Consider the following 15708-nt stretch of genomic DNA (forward strand, 5'->3'; position numbering starts at 1 on the left):
CAAAAAAATGCCATAAACGAATTGATGGGTCGTAAACGTGTCGTTTAACAGGTTGGCGGGTCGTAAATGGGTTGGTGGGTCAGGGGAAAAAATTTTAACCGTGTTGGCGGGTCAACCTGTGGGTTGATCCGCCAAACATGATTCTAATCTGGTTGACCCGATCCCGATCCCGACTAGCCCAAACCCAAATCTTGTATTTTTGTATCGTGTTCGTGCCGGGTTCGCGAGTTGTGTCATAAATTGCCAACCCTAACCTTAATTAGTGCCTAAGTGTTTATAATAGAGTTTGATTAGTCACAAATATCATAAAGGGGAGAAAATGAGATTTAAAATACTTGGGAGTAATTCTTTGCAAAAACCATACGAACAGTAAGTAACCAAAAAAAAAATAGGAAAGACATTCGGTCATTGTCCGAATGGTCCACATCAGCAAATGTCCAGACGATTTGAAAAACCGTTCGAACAGTGACAGTCTACATGCGACTCAGATAAGGCCAACACTGCACATACGTTTGAGGGTCTTTAAAACCCTCATTATGAGCCCCAGGGAACCATTTAGTGCATTCCGCACCCTCCAGAGAGAGAAAGGAAGAGGAAGAGGGGATTTCTTAAGGGTTTGAGCTCAAATCTTCTAGTGGGTAAGCCACATACCTATTTCCTTAGCCTATCTCATTTATATTTCATTCTTAATGTTGTGTTTCCATGATGATTGTATTTGTGTATGTGCACATGCGACTTAGATAAGGTCAACATTGCACATACGTGTTTGAGGATCTTTAAAACCCCCATTATGAGTCCTAGGGCACCATTTGGTGTGTTCCCTACCCTCCAAAGAGAGAAAGGAAGAGGAAGAGGGGATTTCTAGAAGGTTTGAGCTCAAATCTTTTTATGGGTAAGCCACGTACCTATTTCCTTAACCTATCTCTCATTTATATTTCGTTCCCTGTGTGTATGTGTGGGGATCATATGTTCTATTTCGAGTTTTTTACTGTTTAATAATAGATCTCTAATTGTTAAAGGTGTGTGTAGTTAAGTTTTGTGTGGATTTGTTAAAGCTTGAGACTTTAGTGTTTGAGCTAACGGTGGATAGTCGTCCTAATGGTGAGACTATCGTAACAGTTCCTACATCGTCCTAACAGTTTGTTCTTGCACAATGCTAAAAGTCTACCATTTAGATTTTAAGTTAGGAGTTTGATCTAGAAGTGAGACTAATGGTAGATCACCTTGCAGGCGAGGGAGTTGACTCGTAACAAAATGACTAACTTGTGGATTTCTACGAGCTTGGTGAGTAAATTCTCACGCAGACTTTTAAACTGAGATTTTCAAGCATGTAGAACTTGATATGAACTATGCATTTTATAATGTCCTGAACATTTCTTATGTAATGATATGAGCCCTAACTTTATAAGTATGATGAAATGAACTTTACAAATGAATCATTGTATGACTATTACTTCTTGATTTACACACACGTAACAAATATGAATCACTAAGTGTGTGTCATGGCCACTATAGTAAAATGTTGAGAAATGTTTGTGAAAAGAATAAGTGGCATATCATGCCAGTTATATAAACTTGACCTTGGGGCCAAAGTGATGTGAGTGTGAATTCTACCTTTGATTTGAAAGCTATTGTGACCGGTGTAACCACGAGTGGGTGGGGTCACCCTTGCTTGGATCACTTGTTGGGTGGATGAGTTGATCTTCTGAGGCCAGACCCAATCGGGCAACTAGGGCATGGCTTGCTATGCGTATTACAGGGCACCGAAATTGCACCTGAGGTCTCACGGGACGCGCAAACCTTACTATAAGGAGGTTAAGGGCATGAATAAGCCATATCGAACACAGTAACAAATTGAAGATATTATGTGGAGAATTTTAGAGCTGAAATGACTGTTATGATGTGTGGAAGGCTAATGCTAGATACAATTTAAATAGCGACAAGTAAATCCTGAATTCACACAATATTGAGCAAATGAACCTCTCTCTCTCTCTCTCTCTCTCTCTCTCTCTCTATATATATATATATATATATATATGGAGCTTCTTTTACTTGAAGCAGATCATTTTCAGATTTACACCATTGAACAACACACAAAGGCTCCAAGAATAGAACTCCTGAGAAAAGTGAATACCAAAGACAAACTTGGGAATTTAAGGTCATGTAAACCAGGGAGATTAATTTGGAGAGAAGGACAAAGGATCCATAAATCTGAATGCAACAGTAAGAAGAATCATTGAAGACCATAAACAAGCAAGGCTCCAACTCCACCAATGCCCGCCACCAGTCCAATAATGACCCCAATTGGAGGCAACCCTCCACCAACAGCTTTTCCGGTGTTTGCATCATACCGTGCAAACCTCTTCTTTGGTGCTCTACATTGAGGGCATACATATGCATCCGGCTGCAAAAGAAAAAAAAGGTCCAAATTTCTCAATAAGTCATCACCTACTAAGAAGATATCAATGACCGACCAAAGGGATCTCAAAGCATTAATGTATATTGGAGAACTCTTTGCAATTGACAGAAGATAAAAAAAACACGAGAAAAGAACAACAACAAAAAGCAGTCCAGTGATGCTAAAAGGTGCTCAAGCTGAGAGTGATTCCTTCTGGTCTTAACAGGTTTTATGAAGAATAATGCAATATAGGAACTAAGCTTACCTGCTCATCAAAAGGTTTCTGTAAAAAGTATATGAATCCACAGTCAAGGCATATGTGAGTAGCTCTAGCCTGCAAGAAGGTGCTCATTTTAATAACTGGGTGCAAAAAGCTGTTAAGATATTATCTTGAATCCACAAGACAAATAAAAAATTATTAGGAAACTGAAGCTTATTATGCCAAAATGTCACTTGCCTTTTGAGCATCGGTTAATTTCCTTCCAAAGCGAGGAGGAGCTGGACGCTTTGGTAGTCGCTTAACATCTACTTCAGCTCCTCTGTATAACAGATAGATAAATGGTCCATAATTTATTTTTTTTTTTTTAAAAAAAAAAAAATTAAAAGAAAAGAAAAAAAAAGAAAAGAAGACAATTCAACATCATCAGATCGCTTATGGATTTTCTTTTTATTATAGTTCAATATTAATTCTTATATTTTTTTCTACAATACCAAATATTCTCTGATTAGATTCTTCCAAACTGCACAAAGGGGAATGTAAAGGGCCATTATGCAGAGCATGCTTGCAAGTTTCTTTAATTTGACCCAAAGAAAGATGAAGATCCAAAACAGAGTAGAAACATTAAACAAACTCCCATGCACAATGTGATAGTGAATGGGAAACCAAGATTGCATGTATAATAGAACTTACTTTCGTTGGCGGATTGCGGGATAACTTACAATAGGAGTCTGTAATAATGCAGTTTAACCCTTTCCTCTCACATTATCATCTTTGGAGGAATACAGGACAGAAGTATTATATAATGGATTGAGTATGTTAGGCTTTGCACTTTCCAATCACATTATCATCTTTGGAGGCATTTCAAAGTAAAATTTATTGCTTCTTGATGATGTTACCACATCGTGGGATTCTAATTTCTGGCACGTTGACAATCTTTGAAGATTATTGCTTCAAGGTCTAGATAAATAGTGTCCAAGGAATTTATGATAGGAAATTCTTGCTATATTCTCAAAAGATCCATTAGTCTGTCTCACAGATATAAGGCTTCATAGCAATTTTGACTGGTAAATGAAAGAATTATTTACATTAGATCAGCTGCAATTCTGGACAAAGAGTTAAGCCCCCCACTTGAGACAGGCTATAACAGGGCTGCTGATGCACGTCTACAAAAGCACATATCAAACTTCAAATATTGATCATGTTGGAGTCACAGAATTTACTGTCACACTGATAGTACTCCATCAGATATGTTTGTGATTGGAATTCTAAATTTCTATTTACTTGATTGCCCTACATAAATGGAGCTTTAGTCCTTCCATTCTAACTAACCTTAACATTTAAAGGGTAAAAAAACATTAGAACAGAATTTCTTACTTTAATACAATAGAAGGTTTAAGATTCTATATTTTCATTACTCCAATGTGATTATGGTAGTCATGTATGTATAAAATAACTCTGAGGAGACATCTCTTATATAATCTGTCATATATCTATCTTTGCACGTGTACAAATTATGGCCTTGATCATTAGAACTATGAAGTTTGAAAAATATCTCTCAAATTCTGTTAAAGTATTTTCAAAATTAATATGTATATAAATATTTATTTTGTGTCTTGGGAATGATTTAAAAGGAAGGTGTTTAAAAGCATTAAATGAAGATAATCCCACATGGGAAAAAGAGAAACTGAAGTTGGCATTTATAAGGCCCAACATACTTTAAGCATTTAAAGTAATGCTTAGGTGTATACTCTTATGTGTATACTATAGTACGGTGCGAAGCACCGGACGCACACGCGCACGCGCACGCGCGCGCGCGTGGCAGTGGGCTGTAGGGCGCTAGTGGCGCTTTGATGGCGCACTTGATCAATTGATCAATTGATCTAGTGGTTTAATCTAGTGGTTTAATCTAAACCATAGGATGCTTCTTAGGTAGATCCAATGGTCGGATTTACTGGACAATCAAATAAATAAACTGTAAGGTCAAATCACATTTGATCTAATGGTTGAAATTAATTAATAACGATCTAATGGTTATTATTAATCAATCATAGACAGTTATTTGATCTGATGGTCAGATTTAAGTGTCTGTTGAAACAGCAGTTTATGACTGTTATGGAAGCAGTTATGGACGGTTAGATTAGCAGTTATTTAAATATTATACAGAAGTAACTGCTGTCCAGTTATCAGAAATATACAGAAATAACTGTTGTACAGTGTTTAATAAAAGAAATAATAAAATTTCTTTTATCTTCAATGCTTTTTCTGATACCTTCTGTATTTTAAAATTAAAAAGAGTCTCTGTCTGTCTCTTGATATAATAGAAAAATCTGAGAGTGTTCGGTTTTAATTTTTCGTTAGTGCAAAACGAGATTAAAACAAACAGAGGTTTCTGGGCTCCATTGTATCCTGGAGAAATATTTGCTGTAACCTTTTTGCATACCTTTCTGGTGGGGGCAAATAATTTCTTAAGGAAAGTGACGTTGTAACGCGCCTTAGGAGCATTTCGTTTTTCTGCTTTCGATTATATTTCTAACAAATTCTGTTATTGAGATTACAGATACTAGCAGTTGGCATTTAAAATTAAATAATTCAAAAGCTTTTTTTAACAAACTTAGTCTAGCATTTTTAGGCAGCTTCAGATAAATTGTCAATTGCACTGCGAAGCCTAATTGCCTATGCCTCAATCATCGTCAATGTTTTAAAAATAACCCCTTTCATCTATCCTCCATATACTTTTCAACAACATTGCGCAAATAACATAAATTGAAGAAGAGGATATAAACAAAATTGAGCAAAGTAAACCTGCTAACAACGAAGTAGATAGAGTCTGGCTTTGCTTGGATGGCAGTTTTTGTAAATCCCAGCTTATCAGCCGGCCATAGCTCATCTCCAAAGAAACAGCTAGTGTAAAGAACCTGGTCACCTGCCTTTAGTCCTGCTTTTGCTGCATTTCCACCCCCATCTACAGCCTAAATCAAATGAGTTGCCATGAACAACCTCAAATTCAGCAAAAAAAAAAAAGAAAAAAAAAAGAAAGGTAAATAAAACAACATTATTCTACCTTTTTTGGGCGTAACTAATAACATAGAGAGCTGATGGAATTCACAGTTATGGTAACAACACCTCCAGGCTTTTGGCCCAAAGTGAGGCCCAGTGGCTTGTCAACCTCAGCCTCAATGGTCTTTGAAGCCCCAGCAGTTCTTGCTGTGATCTGACGCCCTCTTCTTACATTGGTGAAACTGCTTCTGTTCTCAGATATGAAGGAATCCGACTATCCGAGACACCCCTTTTGGCTTCCTGAAGTGAGAGGCCTTGGAAGGTGGTTTTCTGGAGGGAGAAAGAGTGTAAACGCCTTTTTGTTTATGGGTTTATTGAGAACTGAGATTAGAGGAAAGTTGATTTTGTTAGTAGAAATAATACCTGGCATTTCGATGCTATGAATGGTTTTGCGGCTGCTGTTGAAGAAGCTGTGATGGCGTGGTTCCTGGTGACGGTGGCAGTGCAAGAGGAGGACGAACCTGCAACCACAGCCAATGACATGCTTGGTACCCCACAGAGAGAGAGAGAGAGAGAAAAGCAAAGAGAGGATAGAAGGGAACGAATAGATAACCTTTGATGGGCAGCGGAAGTAGGACAGAGCAAGGGAGCCACACGCGATCTTCACTGCCCAGCCACAAATTATGAGAGAATCGTAAACGTACTAGCACGATTTCTCCCCATCCTATTGGACCTATTCCTCTCTCTCCAACCCTTTCCAAAATGGAAAATGTTAGATTTACAACACCAATACAACAACTGTACAACAATCTCTCACATAAGAGTGGGTCTCACATACTGGGGCCCACCTTCATGTGAGGGGTTGTTGTACCATTGTTGTATTGGTATGAAATTACGACCAAATTGCGTTATCAAATAATTTTTTTTCTTCTTCAAATTCCTTTTTTTCTTTTACAAAGCATGTCAAAATGATGCATATATTCTAACTATTAATGTTAATTTAATTAATTGAATCGAATCATATTATTTTTTTCATAATTGTATCAGGGCATTCGATCAAAGAGTCTTATTCCTCTCTTTTTTCTTTTTTTCTTTTTTTTTTTTGTTTATTTATTTATTTATTTTCTGTTTCTATTATTTTTCGGAAAAATAAAAAACCATAATACATCAGCATACATAACGTATTACACAAGGCAAATTAATAAACGAAAAATAAAATAGGCCTAGCAGCCTAGGCCTCTTAATTTTATTGATCTACTGTATGTGAAGCTGACAAAAATTTGTTAGTTTTTGGTGCAATCAGTATGCTTGAATGAGAGCGTCATTTTTTCCTTGTCATAACCGATCAAGTAATTAGCTTGAGCAAAGTTTCCGATTAATCCAAATCCACTCTGAACAGGCCCATAATTCTGCACCGCAAAGCAGAAAAACCCAGCTTTCGGCGGTGGGATGAAGAAATTTTCGGGCGTTAGCTTCACGTCGGCACCTTCGAAATGTAGCGTCAATATTGGTCCGTCCAGATTCTTTTCACTTTTATAGCAAAGCTGTGTCCCCAAATCCGGGTCGCCCGTAATGGGATCTAACGTAATTTGCTTCTTCACTTCTGCCTCCAAGCGGTTGTGAAGATCTTCTGACAAAAGCATTGGAGGAGTTCCTGAATCAAGAAACGCATTTCCCTTGGAAACCGCACCTGAAGGGTCCCACGACAAATATTTATCTCCAACGCTAATTCCTTCTATTGTCACAAAATATAGTGTGGTGTCTCCTCTCTCTATTAAAGGTGTTGAAACCACACCAGGGCCTGAAACTTCGCTGCCGCTGCCAAAACTTACCTTGCTTGGAATGTCAGGGTCAGTGCCGAATGGCGAAAAGCAATGGGAGAACTTCTTGCTGCCAAAGGTTGTAGCCAATTGAGAAGTAAACGACACAACCCCTCCTCCTAAGCCAATGATTCCCGTCTCATGGTCATTGAAAGTACCGGTATTGTTGTGACCACACCCGAAAACAACATCTGTGGAGACTTTTTGCCCTGTTGTGGATGTCAAGGTGACAGTTTCTTTGGCCAAAAAACCTCGGGTTGTGGAACTGTCTCCATACCCGTAAACATATTGGCAAGTCTTCTCGGGAGTACATTTGGTGTCTAGGTCATGACACTGATCGGAGTCACAGGAAATGTCACTATATGTTGAGGACTTGTCAGGATTGAACATGGGATAAATCTGCTTGTAGCAGCCTTCACAAGGTGAACATTGTGTCCAAAAAAGGTCACTGCCTGTATCGGCAATGTTATAGATGTCTGTAGGTGGTGTTCCGATAGAGAGCTTTATGAGATGTTGACCTTTGTATGCTCTTACTACAGTTCCGGCAGAATTTCCATCGACGTTCGCCAATCGACGGGGAAAAAATGTGTTCAAGTGCTCTGCAGGAGTTTTGTTAGCGTCATAGAAGGGAGATTTAACAGAGTCTCGTCGGATTAACTCAACGGTGAACCCACCATTACTAGCCGATGTAGCCAAAAACCCTACAAAATAACTGCATAGAATAAACGCAACAACAAAGCTTGATTGAAAGCTGATTACATTACTGCCTTCCATGATCGATGATCAGTTAACTATAATTCTGAAATAATTTCTCACATAAATCTACTATATATATGGTCGTAGGTTTACGTTGGTTGCCAAATATAGAGAATACAAAATGTGGTTCAGTCTCCATATTTAGTATAATTTAGTTTCCACATTTAGTATAATTTAGTTTCCACATACTAAATATATATTCAAGATGTTTATCATTAGGAGTAAACCAAGAGATGACAACGTCCATCGGTTTTCATATCAGAGTAAATTATGCAATTGGCTATTAATTAGAAGAAAATACTAATATTACAACGATCAATTAAATTGATTCAATATTGGGAAAAGTACATATAACCCCCTCAAACTACCACTTAATTGTCAATGTACCCCCCAAACTACCAATTGTGTCAATCTCCCCCCTTAAACTACCAAAAAATGTCAATATCCCCCTTAAGACCAACAAAAAGACAAAAATGACCTTAATTTTTTTTGAATAAGACAAAAATGTCATAAATTCAAAAAATTAAGACTAGAACTAAAAAATTAAAAAATTAAAAATTAAAAACTAAAATTAAAAACTAAAAAAAAAAAACAACGAAAAAGGAACAGTTTTTTTTTTTTTTTTTTTTAAGAAAAACAAACAAAAAATAACTGAAATTTATTTTTTTAAAAAAAATAAAAAATAAAACAAATGAAAAAAAGAAAAAGAAAAACCAATTTTTATTAAATTAAAAAACGAAAAAGAACAAATTTTTTTTAAAAGAAAAAAAACGAAAAACAAAAAATAACAGAAATTTATTTATTTTTGTAAAAAATAAAACAAATAAAAAAAAAACCAGTTTTTATTAAAATAAAAAAACGAAAAAGAACAATTTTTTTTTAAAAAAAGAAAAAAAAAACGAAAAAAAAAACTGAAAATTATTTTTTTTTTTAAAATAAAAAACAAAAAACAGTTTTAAAATTTTTTTTATTTTTTGGAAGAAATTTTTGTTATTTTATATTTTTTTAGTTTTATTTTATTTTAATAATTTTATAAAGGGCATTTTTGTCATTAGGGGGACATTGACAATTTTTGATAGTTTAGGGGGGGACATTGACACAATTGGTAGTTTGGGGGGTACATTGACAATGAGGTGGTAGTTTGAGGGGCTTATGTGTACTTTTCCCTTCAATATTTATCTGTGGTAATTTAATTGTTGACTATCTATTTTCAAATTATTTAAATTCCATTCCAAATATATATAGGTCCTTATTATCTATTATGGGGCCTCCTATTTGACAATTTCCTCTCATTTTTAAATAGGAGCACGTACGCCACATTTATTTATTTAAAAAAAAAATCAATGATGTATTCAAATCAATATAACCAATAAGGGTAGTCAAATCATATATATATATATAACCAATGAGCTAGGGAGTGGCTCTCCTCCATTTGAGGAGCCTTCTGTTTCTGGATGCCATGTTTAAATAAAATAAAAATCAAAATGTGATATTATTTTTTAAGAACAAACAGCTTTAATTTCTTGATTAATGAATGAGATTCAAAATTTTATTAAAAAAAAAATAAAATGATATAAAACTTGAATACCCCGTAAATGACACATATGATCATATAGTAGTTGTTGGACTCCCCACATATAACATCGGATCACCTGCCCGTGACACATATTAACATCTTGATGTAAGACATATATATACTCCGTGAACAAAATTGCATAGTGCATATATATATATACACACTATTAATTCATAAGAAATAACAAAAAGTAATATAGGAAAGGACAAGAAAAAAAGGTTCCTTCATATTTTTCTTAAGAAAAAGGGAAAACTCGCGTTAAAATTACCATTAAAGAAGTGATTAATATCTTTTAACTAATTATGGCATTAACCTTTTTGAAGTTGAAAAGTATTAAGAGTCTCACATTGTTAAGGTATATCGGGTTGTAGGCTTTATAAGTCTTAAAGAAAAGTAAACATCTTCCCTTAAGATGTCTTTTGTGGAAGAGTAAGGCTTAATAGACTTTATCATGGTATCAAAGTTTTAGGGCCTTGGACAATATTGAGTCTTTTCTCTTGTTATATACGTATTTGGACAATAGTGTCACATGTAAAAAGGCATGTTAAGAGTTTTACATTACCAAGATATGCCTGAATTGTAAACTTTATAAGCTTTGAACAAATCTCTTTTCTTAAAATACCTTTTGTAAAAAAATAAAGCTCAATAAACTATATCAAAAATGACAAGTTCAATCCATATATGATATAAATATCAAGGGTCATTGCATCTAATACAGTGCGTAATAATTCAAAAGCTAACTGCTACTAAGTACCTATGATTAGTCCCCACAAAATCCAGTCATACCTCAAAAGCTTAGGCCTGCAGCAAATCTCAAGGTAAGACAAGACACCAAAAATCAGCCAGACACGTGAAATATTAAGACGTAAAGCACAACAGGATTCCTCTTGAACAGCTCAAAGACACACTCGTTTCCTCCTAAATTATTGTCCCTTCTAAACTCATCCCATCCATCCGTGATATAATATGATGAACGTGAAATATAACAAAAGTGAGAGCACCGGGCATGCCATTGTTTTCCATCACAGGTCTGAAGCGAGACAAACGGCCGCCCAATAAGATGCTTTTGAGCAAATCTAACAGGCACATACTGCACAAGAAACAAGGATTGAAATTAATTGATATTTGGAAAACATGAGATCGATCTCATCATGCAAGTAGAATTAGAAAGCTAGCTAGGCTCACCAAACGACGTTGATCTCGTATATGATATGGGCGAAAGATGGTCATGAACCAAGGACTTGTAGGCTTCAACATTTTGGCTGCTTGGACTGCTCTCTCTCTTCCTCTGGACATCATGGCCCTGTTTTCTTCATGTTTTCCATTATGTCCACGCCTTGATGATCTTTTTAATTGCATCATCTGATTCCATTATGTCCACCTCATCTTCCAATTTACGCTTCTTGCTCCATGTATACTGAATCTCAGTGCAGTATTATCGAATACAAGAACATGGAATTTTGAACTTCCTTCATATCTGAAGATTAAAAAGCAGCCGTAAAGAATATATAGAATGGGACTCCAGAAAATCCTGCCAACCATTTTGAAACCAAATCTCCTTAATTGTTGGCTTTCTCCGATCCCACTTGCCAAAAATGACCATTATGTTAGAAAAAGTAAAGAGAAATGATTCTTTACCACCTAAATATACAACTTTTTACCACCTTGTCTATGTGGCAAGGTGGTCCCCCACTTTATTTCATTTTTTAAAAATAAAAAAACTCTAAAATTAGTAGGGGACCACCTTGCCACATAGACAAGGTGGTGAAAAGTTGTATATTTAGGTGGTAGTGAATCATTACTCAAAAGTAAAAGAAAATAGAAAAACGAAGTACTTCTAAGAAAGGTATTAATTGTTGGACCAAAAAGGGTGCAAACCCAAGTGTAGGTTTTCGCAAGTAATAATTCTCGGTAAGTACGAGGTCGATCCACAGGGAATGGTAGATACTAAGTAAAATTCCTATTATTGTGCAAAAAAAGTAAATTAAATGGATTTTTCCACTAAAAAGTGGAGCAATGGATAGATGATAAACTAAAATAAAATTAGCTAAACTAAATTAAGAAAAATTAAAAGAAAACACTAAGGCTTCCGGGATCCACCTAGCAATTTATTACATATTCTTGAGACATAATATAAAATAGATCAAACATGGGTTGATTGAGAACTTGATTTCATAAACATGACACAATAAATTAAGCATTCAAAATATTTTCGAAACATAACAAATCAAACAAAGTAAGCATTTGATATAAACAAAAATCATAATGAATCAAAATAAAGTTGTATCATAAAATTACTCTCAAATAAAAATCAACCCCAAATTTAATCAATAATATAAGAGTATCAAGAATACATAATAAAAAAAAACTAGGCTTCACCCCTAGCCTTAGCTAGAGATTTAGCCGCTCAAACAATAAAACCGGTTTGGAGCCTCCATAACTGTCCTTACTTCTTCCTTCTTCCTCCGGGGCTCCCTTTTCTTAAGACCAAAACATGGTATTTATAGTGCTTCCGAGGTCTTTTTGAGTTTTTCTTGGTGGTCGAGCTAAGGAAAGAATCACATCTTGCATTAATTGCATAGCAGCCCGAGGATGGAAATAAATCAGATCTTGAATATGTGTGACTTGGTAAAAATCATGGAAAGAAATCATGTGAAGTCATTCTGATTTGTGCTCCACACGTCCATCACCAAGTATATATGGAAAGAAAATCAACTGTGTATGGAAGGAATTTGCTTTGGAAGAAAATCAGCTTGATGCGGTCCCCTCGTCATAACACATCCATTGAAATTCCAAATCAAGTAGGAAAAAGACTCCAAATCCGCACAGATTTGCGCTCTGTTATTGCGGGGCAAATTGGGCATAGTAAAAGTCCAAAACAGGAAAAACCTATTTCATAATTATTTGTAGAATTTTTCATTAGCTTTCCAACGCCACCAAAATCAACGCAATCAGATTTTTGAGCCGAAAGTTATGATGAAAATAAGATGGCGAGCTCAATCTGGATTCTTTCCCTAAATAAAGGATTTGCCACTTTGTTGAAATCTTGGAATTTGGACGATTTTCTTCCACAACCTTTTTGCCAATAACGTGTAGAGTAGCTGCCTCAATCTTATTTCCCAGCTTGTTTGTCAATTCCACCAAGTGGTCCAGTCGCTTGAAAGCAACAACAACTCCTACAAAAAGAAATACAATTAATTGCATTTATATCAATTTAAGCTCAAATTTAATAATTCAACATCATTCCACAATTAAGTATTAAATGCAAGAATTATGACAAAACATGGTATGATACTGCTTATTTTAATAGAGAAAATATGCACTTTTGAGCACTTATCAGGTATGTAAAATATTACAGCAAATATTTATTCAGGATACAATGAAGCTCAGAATTCTCTATTTGTTTAATTGCTTTTTGTACAAACGAAAATTAAACCCGAACACTTTTAGATTTTTCTATTATAGCAAAAGACAGATTGAGATTTTTTAATTTAAAATACAGAAAGTATCAGAAAAAGCATAAAAAATCAAAGAAATTTTATTATCTTTTTATTGAATAACAGGATAGTAGTTACTTCTATATTTCAAGACAACAGTCCAACTGTCCATAACTGCTTAAGTAACAGTCATAAACTGTTATTTTAACAAACACTTAATTCTGACCATCAGATCAAATAACTGTCAATGATTATTTAAGAATAACCATTAGATCGTTATTAATTAATCTCAACCATTAGATCAAATGTAATATGACCTTACAATTTATTTCAGTTATGGTCCAATAAATCTAACCACTGAATTTACTTAAGAAACATCATGTGGTTTAGATCAAACTACCAGATCGATTGATTATAACCATCCAAAATTGAAAGGTCATGATTAGATCGCTCCGAGCTCCTATTGCAAGTGCCAAGTGCGCTATCAAAGCGCCCTACAGCCCACTGCAACACGCGCACGTGCGTGTGCGTCCGGTGCGAATTCGCACCGTACTAAAGTATACACATAAGTGCATACACCTAAGCATTACTTTAAATGCTTAAAGTATATTGGACCTTATAAATACCAATTACACTTTCTTTTTTTCCCATGTAAAGTTTATTTCAGTGATGGTCCAGTAAATTTAACCATTAGATTTACTTAAGAAGCATCATATAGTTTAGATCAAACTACTAGATCGATTGATTATAACCATCTAAAATTGAAAGGTCATGATTAGATCGCTCCAAGCTCCAATGCCAAGTGCGCTATCAAAACGCCCTACAACCCACTGCCACACGCGCACGTGCATGTGCGTCCTGTGCAAATTCGCATCATACTAAAGTATACACGTAAATGTATACACCTAAGCATTACTTTTAATGCTTAAAGCATATTGGACCTTATAAATACCAATTACACTTTCTATTTTTTTCATGTAGGATTATGGTTTAAATCAAACAACCAGATCGATTGATTATAACCATCCAAAATTAAAAGGTCATGATTAGATCGCTCCGAGCTCCGATGCCAAGTGTCAAGTGCGCTATCAAAGCACTCTACAGCCCACTACCACACGCGCACATGCATGTGCGTCCGGTGCGAATTCGCACCGTACTAAAGTATACACGTAAGTACGCACACCCAAACATTACTTTCAATGCTTAAAGTGTGTTGGACCTTATAAATATCAACTACACTTTCTCTTTTTCTCATGTGGGACTATCTTCATTTAACGTTCTTTAACACCTTCTTTTTAAAAAATTCTCAAGACACAAAATAAATATATATACATATACTTTAGTAAATGCTTTAACACATTATTGGGAACAGTGAATTTAGCAGCATCAGACAGTTCATCTCCAAATTCCCTTACAAACTTTTCAGGGATCCTCTGCAGCAACCAATGTGAGTTTATATTGTCTCAATTATAATGTATAATCAAAGTAAGAAAACATGTGATACAGATAAATGTATGGCTTATAATCATCAAAATTGTAAATTAAATAATACTGAGGCGAAAAAACAGTCACCTCAATTTAACTTCCTAAAGGTTGATTTGGCTTCCGGCCGGTTTCTCCCCCTTTTATAAAATTTAATTTTAGCCAAGTAAAAATTACCTAAACATATCAATTGGCAAGGCAATTCTATTAAAATGAAACGTGTGAAGAGTGAGAAAAACTTTGGAAGTCAGTTTCTCTCTCTCTGTTTCTGAAAGGTTCTAGATACATGAGAGAAACTTTGAGCTTTGTTTCACTTGGGGGGAGGCTTCACGTCTCCCTCTCCTGGTGCTGGTCTTCTCCATTGCCTGTGAGGGCTAGGGTGGCTTTTGTCATCCCACTGGTCTCCAGTGGTGGATGTTTTGTTCTCCCAACCTTTTGGTTGTGGAACTGTGGTCCCTCCCGGAGTTAGATCCGGTGAGGTTAGTGTTTTCTTTTGTTGTTTTTGTTTGTTGTTGATGCAAGCAGAAGGATTCCGAGGATCTGGCCTGGGGGGAATGGCGGATGTCGGTGGGTATCCAGTGGAGGTGTGCTTTATTGCTAGATCTAAAAATCTCGACTGGGTGTTCGCCGAAAGGAGCTTTTCTTTGGTGGTCGCCGGCCTCCTCTGGTTTCGGTAGTCACTTGATGGAGCTGTGAGGTTCTTTCTTGCGCGGCGCGTGGCCAGCACGCGCCGGGGAGTGTCCTCCCTGGGTTAGCGCGTGAGGGTCACCGGTTGCTTTTCCAGCTTCGTTTAGTGTCGATCTGGGCTTTTGGAGGTCGTTCGATGCTGGATGGGTTCCCGGAGTAGGTGCGTTTTCTACACGCCCTGTGCTCCAGCAGCGGTTCTTCTGGAGTTGGTTTTTTTGGTTTTTTTCTGCTTGTATTTGTATATTCCTCTATCTTTGTTCACAGTCTACCTTTGAGTAGCTGCTTTAAATCAGGATTTTCCTGGCTTAGTGGATGAAGTTTCTTTAGCTTTATTC

General features: G+C 36.0%; 1 protein-coding gene and 1 pseudogene across 1 annotated transcript; both read right to left on the reverse strand.

The window, feature by feature from the left end:
- Window positions 1–2101: 2101 nt before the first annotated feature.
- LOC133862652 (uncharacterized) lies at window positions 2102–6206 on the reverse strand (annotated as a pseudogene).
- Window positions 6207–6898: 692 nt separating this feature from the next.
- On the reverse strand, window positions 6899–8209 carry LOC133860885 (aspartic proteinase CDR1-like). The gene has a single exon (XM_062296531.1). The coding sequence runs from the start codon at window positions 8207–8209 to the stop codon at window positions 6899–6901; it is 1311 nt and encodes a 436-aa protein (XP_062152515.1).
- Window positions 8210–15708: the final 7499 nt, after the last annotated feature.

Source organism: Alnus glutinosa, chromosome 1 (genome assembly GCF_958979055.1).
Source record: "Alnus glutinosa chromosome 1, dhAlnGlut1.1, whole genome shotgun sequence".
NCBI lineage: Eukaryota > Viridiplantae > Streptophyta > Magnoliopsida > Fagales > Betulaceae > Alnus > Alnus glutinosa.

What these genes read in the sequence shown, in the direction of transcription:
- LOC133860885 (XM_062296531.1), bottom strand. Translation starts at nt 8,209, where the DNA reads ATGGAAGGCAGTAATGTAATCAGCTTTCAATCAAGCTTTGTTGTTGCG.